This window comes from Carassius carassius, chromosome 42, assembly GCF_963082965.1.
Source record: "Carassius carassius chromosome 42, fCarCar2.1, whole genome shotgun sequence".
Classification (NCBI taxonomy): Eukaryota; Metazoa; Chordata; class Actinopteri; order Cypriniformes; family Cyprinidae; genus Carassius; species Carassius carassius.
The window spans coordinates 24,015,830-24,028,115 of NC_081796.1; the positions used below are offsets into that span (position 1 = coordinate 24,015,830).

At 34.7% G+C, this 12,286-nt stretch overlaps 1 protein-coding gene across 3 annotated transcripts in view; it reads right to left on the reverse strand.

Annotated features, from left to right (window-relative positions):
* Positions 1-1,714: 1,714 nt before the first annotated feature.
* Positions 1,715-12,286, reverse strand: part of LOC132124278 (gamma-1-syntrophin-like) — a 41,758-nt gene continuing 31,186 nt past the window's right edge. For all 3 annotated transcript variants that reach the window (XM_059535229.1, XM_059535226.1, XM_059535227.1), the window contains 7 exons: positions 11,965-12,003; positions 11,451-11,567; positions 8,561-8,632; positions 7,048-7,200; positions 5,925-6,017; positions 2,847-2,957; positions 1,715-2,548 (listed from right to left, as the gene is read on the reverse strand). In XM_059535229.1, coding sequence (XP_059391212.1) covers positions 2,366-2,548; positions 2,847-2,957; positions 5,925-6,017; positions 7,048-7,200; positions 8,561-8,632; positions 11,451-11,567; positions 11,965-12,003 — 768 coding nt within the window. In that variant the 3' untranslated portion in view covers positions 1,715-2,365. The remainder of the gene's footprint in view (positions 2,549-2,846; positions 2,958-5,924; positions 6,018-7,047; positions 7,201-8,560; positions 8,633-11,450; positions 11,568-11,964; positions 12,004-12,286) is intronic.

Below are 12,286 nucleotides of genomic sequence, written 5' to 3' on the forward strand. Positions count from 1 at the left end.
GGACTGTTTCTCAAGGTAAGAGCAGTTTGTCTGTTGAATTTTCATGAGATCTAATTCCACAGCATGACGTCCTACAGATGCTCAGTCTTCTTAAGTGTATCACTGACTGTAATTTGATGCTTTGTTTCTCAACCATCTTTTCATTAAATATATTTATAGCCAAGCTGGTGTTTGTCAAATGGGTTTTAGTTTTGTATGTGTGTGTGTGTGTGTGTGTATACACATTAAAAAATACAATATATATATATATTTATATAAAACACTATTATTTTTGACTGACAACAATATGCATTATTTTATTTTGACAAAATTAAGTTTTTATGCTTGTTTCATGTCTAAGTCTTTTTACATTTCTGAAAGTACATATGTACGTATATATATATATATATATATATATATATATATATATATAAGTGTAATGTTATTGGGTGATTGAGTAGAAACTAAAGTGTATAAAGCTATTAAAGTAAAAAAAAAATATTTTAGCTTGGACAACAATACAAACAGTAAGGTCACGTTATAAAATCTTTATTAACTATACATCTTTAATAAAACAAACCAGTTTGCTAAAAATAAAATAATTATTTTCAGCCTCTGCTTTTCCAGTCCCACCTTTATCCAAAAATATCCCAGCCTGGGGTAAATCACAAATCTCTCTTTTGCATAGACTAAACGCTTCAAAAATCAGTACAGAAATTAGGGTTATAACCAAAAAAAAATACATTTTGATTTAATGGCACAAAAGTGATTCTCAGTAAAACCACATTTACTATTCCATCCATAGGGTCCTACATTAACTTTGGGGTGGCAGCATGGTGGGCAATAAATGGTTAATATTTTCTAGAATATTACAAAATTTGGGGCGGTGGGCTTGACACTAGCATGAGTTAAATGACAGCATCATAACAGCAGCCTTAAATATGTAGAGAGAAATTTTAAAGTCAACACGAAATCACATAACCCACTTTACTTTCTATATACTGTATATTCAATTATCTTTTGGCAATATCCTTCATATCATCAATCTTAACTAACATTAAAATAAAATGTACTGTGTTAATAGCATAAACCTATAGTACAGAAAAAACAGTCTGGATGACAACAACAAAAAATAAAAGCAAAGTCGAGACTTTTGTTTTCTTTGCAGTAATGTGCACTGATGGATAATGCACAGGAACATTAGTTTTAATAGTAAGACTTTCTTATAAGGTTCCATTAGTTTACATGAATTAACAATGAAAAATAATTCTAAAGCATTTATTACTCTTACTTAATGGTAATTTCAACATTTACTAATTTATTAAAATCAAAAGTTGCGTCTGTCAATGTTTTCTATTATTTAACAAAGATTAATAAACACTGCTACAAAAAAATTGTTCATTGTTAGTTAATTTTCGTTAATGCATTAACTAATGTGACCTTATTGTAAAGTGTTACCACTTTCAGGGTCTGTTTTCATTTCGTGTTGACTTTCAGGGTAAAAGAATGGCATATTTTGTACTTTGCCAAGTTTATGCACTAATACATGTCTCTTATATATTGGCGAAAATAAAATAAAATACAAAATTAAGTCAATCACTCCATTGCTTAGAATGTACGTCGTTCCCTTGAGAAAATTTCATCATACAGTCACTTCATACAATTCCCGTTCATCTTCAACTTTAATAAAGTATCAAAATAGGTCAGATATGAAAATAACACCCACATTCTCCAGTCTGTTCTCTAGGCAGTCAGACAGGGCGCCATTTAAATAGAACTTTAATAGAACTAGAGTTTTTGTACAGATTTAAAAATTGATGTTCAGTTTATGTGGATTTGCATTGAATTTAAAAACATTTGGACCTAAATAACAGGTAACACATTGGATCTCTAACAGACCTTCAAAAGCTTTGTTTTACTGTAAATGTATATTTAAGATGGTTGGTTTTATTCTGGTGGACCATTCGAGAAAACGCATCAACAGAGGCTCAAGAACATGGCAGTTTCACAACAGGTCCATTCCAATCAACAATCAGATTAAATAATATTCTAAAAGTATACACAAAGAAGTGTTAATATCATTTGAATGCAAACAGATATATCGCAATTTCAAAGAAAAAGAGTCCATCTTTCTAGTGACCCACTAACTGCAGCTGAAGCATTTTCAGCTGAAAGCTTGATTCTTAAATGTTCGAAATTCATCCAGTTTGTTCGCATAATGGCGTACGTTTGAGTCTGTTTCCCATCTGGAGGATATAAGGAGGTTTTCAATGTTACATACTTGAATTGTCTGCTTTGAAGTGGACATCCACTCGTTTGTCAGGGTTGGTTCCTCTCGTCCTACGTGTTCAATGTCTGGAAGGAGAAGATACGACGCTGGAGTCTGTCAGCTCGTGTATTTCAGCTTGGATATCTGTGATGGGCCAGTTAAGGTGGAAGTGGCCGACACCACGGGGGCCATGGCGGCGTTTCGGCTGCTCACGAACATGGGATCCAGACAAGCCACTTTGGCAGCGAAGAAGGCATGGATGCAGTGGAGAACCGCAAAGAGGTTAGAGAACTCCAGCTCCTGGAAACATCAGAGAGAAAACACGATTTGCTGGAAAAAGGAGGAAGCCTCAAGGAGTAATTTTAGTCATGAAAGTAATCAAATAGGAAATTCATATCAGCATGCTTTATTTTTATCTGCTTCCTTAAGCTATTTCTTTTGCATTGGCAAGATTATGTATGATGGTTACCAAAAAGTGTATGATATGCTGATGATACCTGTTTCAGGTATATTAAAATTCTAAAGAGTGAGAAACATATTTTTCTTTCATAAACAGACTTTATGAAGCCAATAACAAAAACCGAAAGTGTACACTTACCTTTGCTTCAATAAGTTTAGTGTCTGGATTCTGGAACAGGAACTTGATTTTGCTCTTGCCGTCATCTGATGATCCTTTCAGCTGAGAGAATTTATATCTCCACAGCACTGCCTATAATCAAGGTTTAAATTATGCATTTTATTAACTTTATAGACATGAAAAAATATCTAAAATTTACTGGAGAATTGTGGAAAATTACTTTTTCTATTTCAAAAATATTTGCATTGATATTTCATATCCATTAAGCTGATTGACACAACAGAATACAGTATGCTTTAAACAACTATAGCAAAACTCTATTATAATAGACACATGTTTGTGACCCTGGACCACAAAACCAGTCTTAAGTGTCATTTTCCTTCTGAAAAAATTGAAAATGAATAAGCTTTCCATTGATGTATAGTTTATTAGGATCAGACAATATTTGGCTGAGATACAAGTATTTGAAAATCTGGAATCTGAGGGTGCAAAAAAATCTAAATAGTAAGAAAATCACCTTTAAAGTTGTCCAAATGAATTCTTAGCAATGCATATTACTAATCAAAAATTTAGTTTTGATATATTTACAATAGAAAATTTACAAAATATTTTTGGCATTAAATAAAAATGTATAATTTTGACCCATACAATAGGTTTTTACAAAACAATCCCCAGCGTCTTAAGACTGGTTTTGTGGGACAGGGTCACATATACTGTACTGTATGCTTACCTAACATACAGCTGACAGATGAAGAGTGTCATTAGCATGTTTCTATAAATGTTTGCTGTAATATACATACATGTGCATAGCAATAGAGTAACTCTAACTAGTGAAAACTCAATCAGAATTGAATAACCTGTGTTCATACATTTTATGACACCGAATCAACGGGGAAATCGCGCGGCGGCGGGACATGCTTTTACATCAACTAAAGGTGGTGTACAGATGTAACAGTGTTAAAGAAGATGTGTTGTTCGGATCTAGAAACACTCTTCATTAACTGCAAGCCGTTCTATTCGCTGCGGGAGTTTCACTCGTTCATTCTCGTGAATGTTTACATTCCTGCAAGTGCATGTGAGCCTGGCTTTACAGAAACTCGCTGATCAGATCACAGAGACAGAACAACAACACCCAGACTCTGTTTTAATCATTCTTGGGGACTTTAATAATGCAAATCCCTCCCGTGTACTGCCAAAATACAGACAGCACATCACAAGTCCCACCAGAGACAGTTATATATTGGATCACTGTTACACCACAATAAAGGATGCACATCACTCGGTTCCACGGGCAGCTTTGGGGCACTCTGATCACTGTTTGGTTCATCTTATACCAACCTACAGGGAGAAACTAAAATCAGTTAAACCTGTATTAAAGACTAAATAAAGATGGACTAATGAAGCAGAGCGTGATTTACAAGCTTGTTTTGACCTCACTGATCGGAGTGTTTTTGAAGGTGCTGCCACCAATCTGAACGAGCTCACATAGATTGTAACATCATATATCAGTTTTTGTAAAGATATGTGCATTACTACCAGGACTCATCTAACTTACAACAATGACAAACCATGGTTCACTGCAAAACTCTGTCAGGCCAAAGAAGGTGCTTACAGGAAGGGGGACAATGTCAATGTCCATATAAACATGCTAAATACACACTGGAAAAGGAGATCAGAGTGGCAAAGTGGAATTATTCTGAAAAAATAAGGACTCAGGAAAATAAGTTCATTTCCAGCGACTCCACCAACTACACCAACTATCACCAACTACAAGACACCATCCCCAAGCACTGTGGAGAATCAACAACTGGCAGACGATCTGAACGAGTTTTACTGCAGGTTTGAAAAAACACACCACACCCGCCCTGAACACCTCTCCACACAACCATTAACACCATTCACACCTCCTGCATCCCCCCTCTCCCCCACACCTGCAATTCAGAACAGTGAGGATGACTCTTCAACAGATCACTGGAGCTGTGCGAAGTCCCTTCATGCTTCAAACGCTCCATCATCATCCACATCCCAAAGAAATCCAAAATTACAGAACAAAATAACTACAGGCTTGAGGATCTAACATCTGTGGTCATGAAGTCATTTGAAAAACTGGTGCTGGCCCACTTCAAGGACATCACTGGACCCTTGCTGGATCCTCTTCAGTTTGCCTACAGAGCAAATAGATCTGTGAACGATGCAGTAAACATTGGACTGCATTATGTTCTGCAACATCTAGACAGACCAGGGACTTATGTGAGGATCCTGTTTGTGGACTTCAGCTCGGCCTTTAACACGATCATCCCAAACCTCCTCCTGCCCAAACTAACTTCGTGCCCACCTCCGTCTGTCAGTGGATCAACAGCTTCCTGACAGACAGGCAGCAGTTAGTGAGACTGGGAAAATACACATCCAGCACCGTACAATCAGCACCGGAGCTCCCCAGGGCTGCATTCTCTGCTCTTCTCTACACCAACGACTGCACATCTAAAGACCCTCTGTCAAGCAACCTAAAGTTTGCAGATGACACCACACTCATCGGCCTCATTCAGGACGGTGACGAGTCTGCTTACAGACAAGAGGTTAAAGAGCTGGCTGTCTGGTGCAGTCTCAACAACCTGGAGCTCAACACACTCAAAACAGTGGAGATGATCGTGGACTTCAGGAGAAACCCCCCTGCTCTCCCCCCACTCACCATCATGAACAGCACTGTGACTGCAGTGGAGTCATTCAGGTTCCTGGGCACCACAACCTCTCAGCACCTCTCTGCAGGAGCTGCTGAAACAGTTCTAGTCTGCGATCACTGAATCCGTCCATCACTTCAGTAACTGTCTGGTTCAGCTCAGCTACCGAATCTCCTCAGAAGACTACAGAGGGTAGATCGGAATAATGAGTGAATCATTGGTACAACCCTGCCTTCTATTCAAGAACTGTACTTATCCAGAGTGAGCAAAGGGGCTGGCAAAATCACTCTGGACCTCTCACATCCAGCATACTCCCTCTTTGAACTGTTGCCATCTGGTCGACGCTACAGAGCACTGAGCACCAGAACGACACTGGTCGTTGTACTTAAATGAAATTAACGCTGAAGGTTGCTTGTCTCACCTTTGTGGCGGCATCGAAGCAGACGAAGCCCATGCTGAAATCGACGGTGAGTCCCATGAGATGACTGTCCACAATGCAAGCGTATGTTTTACACTGAAACGGGAGACACTTGCCATTGTTAATCAGACACAAACATCTCCTCCAGATCTTAAATGTTTAATTAGGATGATAAGTGTGGTACATAATTATTTTGGGAGAAAAATAAACAGAAGCGATTTTTTGGCATGAGGCACGGTCAGGGTTTTGCTGCATTAGTTTGGTTTAGAGGGTTAATTTGGCACCGATTTTATTTGTGCCACCCTTGTTGTCCATTAATGTGAAACAGTTGCAGGAAACAGTCCTGCTATCATCTTGCTAGAAGACAGATATCATATTGCATCGAAGACAGATTTGCTTCAGTCCGAGACCACATGCTATACTTGCATATCGTTTGATGTACTTCAAATACACATAATTTGATCCTATACATGAATCTATGGGTGTTTCTTCAACTACGGCCAGTTTTGATTCAGTAAAAATTAAATCTTTTTATACTAATAATGTTTAATTTGTCTACTAATAATGTCTAAATGTCTGTTAATTAAGTATCACTGATATACTATTATAGTTTTTGTTAAAACCTACCCATAAATAACACCTGACAAGTAATGTAGCAAAAAATGTGCTTAAATACAACCTTCCTATATATATATATATATATATAAAAAAAAATAGATATCTGTTTTGTTACAAAAACAACAGCTGGCACATGAAAGTGTCTGTAGCTGAAGAAACACTCATTCTGCAGATTAGATTATATAAATGTCTCCAAACAAAATGTGTTTTCATAGTGTGTTTGTGACCAATGTGTTTCCTTCAAGTACTGAATCACATTTAATCTCTTGTTGGCAGAGCCTCAATCGCTCAGTTTGTTGTTCAACATTGTCTGGCAGGTGCAGTTTTATTCGCCGGGATCTGATCTCAGCTCTGCTGGGTTTGTTTATCATGCCAAGACGACATAACATCACAGCTGATACTCCCTCATTTCATTTCGCTCACATTCATTTCACTTCACAGAGTTTCATTTAGTCTGTCTGAGCAACTTCATTTGAGTTACATTACACTAAATTTGCAGGTTTAATACCTGTATTCGTTCCACTTCGAAGAAGGTGGCCATCTGAAAGGCTTTCTCCCACAGAAGCAGCTCACAATCCAGCTCCACGCTGAAGAAGATGTCCTCGCCGGAGTCCGTCTGAACGCTGAAGCAGTGATTCCGCTTGTCCACCAACTCGCTGCCCTAAAATAGTGAATTTAAAAAAAAATATTAAAACAAGATTCTCTATCTATCTATCTATCTATCTATCTATCTATCTATCTATCTATCTATCTATCTATCTATCTATCTATCTATCTATCTATCTGTCTGTCTGTCTGTCTATCTGTCTATCTGTCTGTCTGTCTGTCTGTCTATCTGTCTATCTGTATATATGTCTATCTATCTATCTATCTATCTATCTATCTATCTATCTATCTATCTATCTATCTATCTATCTATCTATCTATCTATCTATCTATCTATCTATCTATCTATCTATCTATCTATAATACTTTGGAAGCATTAAGATTTTCAGCATTCATAATATTCATTCAGTATATTAGAATGATTTCTGAAGATCATGTGACACTGAAGACTGGAGTAATGATGCTGAAAATTCAGCTGTGCATCACAGTAATAAAATTACATTTTAAAATATATATTCAAATAGGAATTAGTTATTTCAAATGGTAATATTTCACAATATTTAAATATTTACTGTATTCTTTATCACATAAATGCAGACTTCGTTGGCATGAGAGACTTCATTAAAAACATTTAAAAACCACAATGTTTCTAAACTTTTGACAATATATATACAGGTGTTTAGTTTAATAAATAAGTATATATTGTATATAGCTATTTATTTGTTTTAATAGCTATTTATTATTATCATTATTATTATTATTAAAAATATATATATTTTCCTGAGTTAAGCATTAGTCCAAGATCTGTGCAATGTAAATGGTAATAGTTTATTTTAGAAATTATTTTCCTGAAATGAAGTGTATGCATATGTGATGTTAAATGCAAATAACAATATCATATTACTATTTATCATATTACTAATATTGTCACTGGTGTTGCAACCTTTTCTCATTTGTAATATCAAAATAATGGAAATAAAGAACAAAAGTAATGTTGTCCTTTATAATCATTTATTATTTAATGATGTGAATTAATGCTTTCGGATGCCTTTATGGGAGATTATTACTGAACTAAATTCAAAACATACTGTGAGTCAGACAAACAATATTTTTTGAGAAAGAAAATTATAGATACAAAATTTTTTATAGTGACTAAGAAAAATGGAAGATTGTCAGTTATTTCTTTTTAAATATCTTTTGCAATTATGAATGGGATTGAAATAAAATGTGGCCTCTTCTTTTATAAAAAAACTAGTTCTAAGTATTACTCAATAAATATCCACAGATCAAGAACCAGCAGGAGGACACTGATTTATCACAGACTAAATATTTGATACCATCACAGTACATATTTGTAAAGCTTGACACAGGTTTCATATATAATGTGTGAAATCCCTAAGTACTTCAACTCATACCTTCAGTATCTTGAACATGATCTCGTAGACGGTGAAGCTTTTCTCGGCTCTGGTCCAGTCCCAGGTGGTGACCTAGAGGAGTTCAGATGGCTGTCAGTCTCCAGAAGTCTTCACAGACAGTGCGTTATTCAGATTAGCTCTGGCTCAGTCGCTCTCACTGCGGCCCTCGAGGGATGATTCAAATGCTACATGAAGTAAACAATGTCCTGCTCGCCGACAAAAGAGGGAAAAGCCCCTGCGATCTTGTGTACGAGAATGACTCACGCTGAGCATCTGCAGTAACCTCTGATACCCAAAGGCCAGTGGAGATGGATCATGACAGAACAGAGAACTCAGGAGTGTTTACTTCAGACTGAACTGGCTCAGAGCAGAGTTTTCAAATGTCAGAAAACCAGTCAAAAACACACTGCTTTAATAAACACAAAAACACACACACACCGCATTGACATAGACTTTCGGTGATCATTTAAAGACCTCCTTGATGGATGGAAAAAGTCATAATAAAACGGTCATATATGGCATTTGGATCTAGTGCATTAACTTGGTTTAGTTTGTTGATTAAGCTGTGCATTATTATCATATTACTATTAATATAATAATAATAATAATAATAAGACAATAAAACATTTGGATACATTTAATGAATGTAATATATAAATGTAAATCAACTTATAATAATAATAATAATAATATAAACCAATAACATTACTTAAAAAATGTAATGTATAAAAAATGAAAATATTTAATGAGTTTAATTAATCAGTGTAATAATAATAATATTAATTACTCTTTTGATGATCACATTTCTATTGTGTATGATTCATTGTTAAAGTTTTCCCAAAAATAATAATTTATATAAATATTATAAATAAACAAATAATTTGAATAGATTTAATAAATTAAAAAATATTAATTTAATTTATATTATTAAATTAAATAACATTTAATAATATAATAATAGCAACAATTTACAGTTTTACTTTCTTAACACAATACTGGTCTAATTGTGTATGATTAATCACTGATGCTACTGCTAAGGAAATAAAATAATGGACTTCCATAATCGTTCATCAAAATGAAATCTGAAATGACTTTTATTTTGAAGCCTCTCCAACCTAGTGTCATACAGAGACACTTTGCCCAATCCACTTAATTCCTGCAGTTGAAACAATTAAGTCATCAAACATTTTGTCTGCTTGAATGTCAATTGTTTCTCAGAAATGTGTCAGATTATGGAAGTAATATGACCAAACCTTTGTGCACCTGAACTGTTTTCATTTGAAAAATGCTTTGAAATCCAGTCCTTTCTGGAAGGCAGCATGTCAAGTGTTTATTGCCGCAAGCGGAGAACAAGCTAAAACAGCCCGAGAGAGAGAGCCTTCAGACAAACTGCTGAGTGTTGTGAATTCTCTCCAATATAATTTTGCATCTGCGTATCCCATAATAGGTTTTCATGTCCAACTTTTGATCTTCCTCCCACTCCACCATCAAATTATGATTAATGGCAGATTGGATGAAGCTCTTTGATGTCTCGATCTCTTCAGGATCAATTAATTAAGTGGCAACATCTACAAGCACTCACTAGTAACAAGTCTGACCATAGAGCAGACTTGACTTGACTTGACTACAGCAATTCCTCATTTCATCAGGAACGTACCATCTGACGTGAAACACGGGGGGAGATTAAAACCACTATTATTAATGCTATCAATCTCCACATTAGGAGAGGTTTAGATGAGACACCTCTCAGATTATCACTCATGTTTCATTCTTAATCATTTCCCAGAATTATGATAAAGGTGTATAAATGAATTGCTGATTATGTAGCGAGATTAGGCTTTATTAAATGGAGGTGTTAGGTGATTTAGCCTGCGGACGGCTGAACGGATTAATGGATTTCATAAAGTCGATAACAACTGGAGCAAATAATGTGGATGGCGATTGCTTGGGGGTGAAAACAGCAACTCTTTAAAGAAATAATTCACCAAAAAAAAGAAAGAAAATGTACTCTTTTAACTCATTGTCATTTCAAACTCATACTCTATGCAGCAGTGTTATTTTTATATTATTTACATACTATTAAAGCATTTTTGAATTTTTTGAATTAGCTTTAATTTTTATATTTGCAGTTTTCACATCAATTGTAGTTTTTATAGTTTTGTTTTTATATTTCTGTTTAGATTGAATGTATTTTTATTTTAGCTATAGTTTTAGTAATTTTAGCACTTCAGCTTATTTATTTATTTTTAAATCATTTTATTTAATTTATTTAATAAAATCTAATAAAGTTATTTAAAAGTTCAGTTCATCTACTTTTTACATTTGATTCATTCCTGCTTTATTTCAGGTTAACAAAATGATGTTTAATAGTTTTAGATTTTTTTTTACAATAATAACACTGATGTTGTTATATTTTCATGGAATATCAAATAAGCATTTTTAACTATTATTTTAATTTTATATTTTTATTTGATAAATAATTTCAAGTTAAAAGTGTCCATGTTTGCTCCAAATAGAACAAAAAGCACCATAAATCAATCCATTAGACTCTTGTGCTATATTACAAGACAAGCAATAGCTTTGTATAGAAGAAAACACTGAAATTTAGGTCTAAATCTTTTGTTTTGCACTAACAACAGCTAAAAGGTTTTAAACAAGTGAGGAAATATGCCTTTCTGGGTCAAGTATTCCTTCAACAATTCTTCAATGCAATGAACTCAAGAAAAGTTTCAACAAGAGTTTGATGTGCTTGATTGTCAGTTTTTTTCAGCCAAAGTTGCCTCAAGTAGAATAAATATTGCGTGTGTATGCTAAATATAAAATCATATAAAAGTCAGCTATTGAAACTGAAAGCTACTCGTGATGCAGTAAATCATGCAGAAGAACTCACTGGAGGTGCGCAGAATTTGAAGAGAGACGAACCCCTCAAGGCAAGAAACTTTGGTGTGTACATTCGGTCCTGAACAGAATCTTGTTCCTTCTCATCCAACCAGCCCATAAATATAATCTAAACGACAGAAAAAGACACGAAAAAAGTGTTAAATGGGTTACAGAAGATGTTCCAAGTAATTAGCCTGCACAGAATTTGCATTCTCCATTCACCAATAATTAAGTCTCATTCAAAGTTGGACCATTTAAAATGCCACAGACTAAAACCGCACACTGTGTCCAAGTATCTGTCAGTCTGTGTGTGTCAAATCATTTTGAGGAGAATCTCAATGCTCTGTGAACTTGACTCTTGGCTTTCTGCAGGGCACATGAAGAATAGTGGCTCTGAAGAAAACATCATTGTGGGGCTCTTTCACTCGCTCTTTCAGGCCTTTATCTGGATCTCTGCAGGCTTTTTGTCACTCTTTCGAGGTCCAGTTCATAGCTTCTCAACGAGTCTGATTCTGTTTCCTTACCTGCTGGTTTACTGGGAAGTTTCTGTTGATCTTCTTCACCTGCAATAGAATTATGAAGATTTAACAGATTAGACTTTTGAAGGTGTGTAAATAATATAAAAATACATTTTAAAATATCTAAAATAAATAAATAGAATAAAGAACTCTATAATACATATTTAAAGGTGACATGTACACTAAAATAATTAACAGATTAGATTCCAAAAATATACTTTCATATTATAAAATATATACTGAAATATATTTAACAAATTATATATTTATATTTATAATTAAATTTAATATACACACGTTTAAATATATTTTATAAGGTTATAATAAT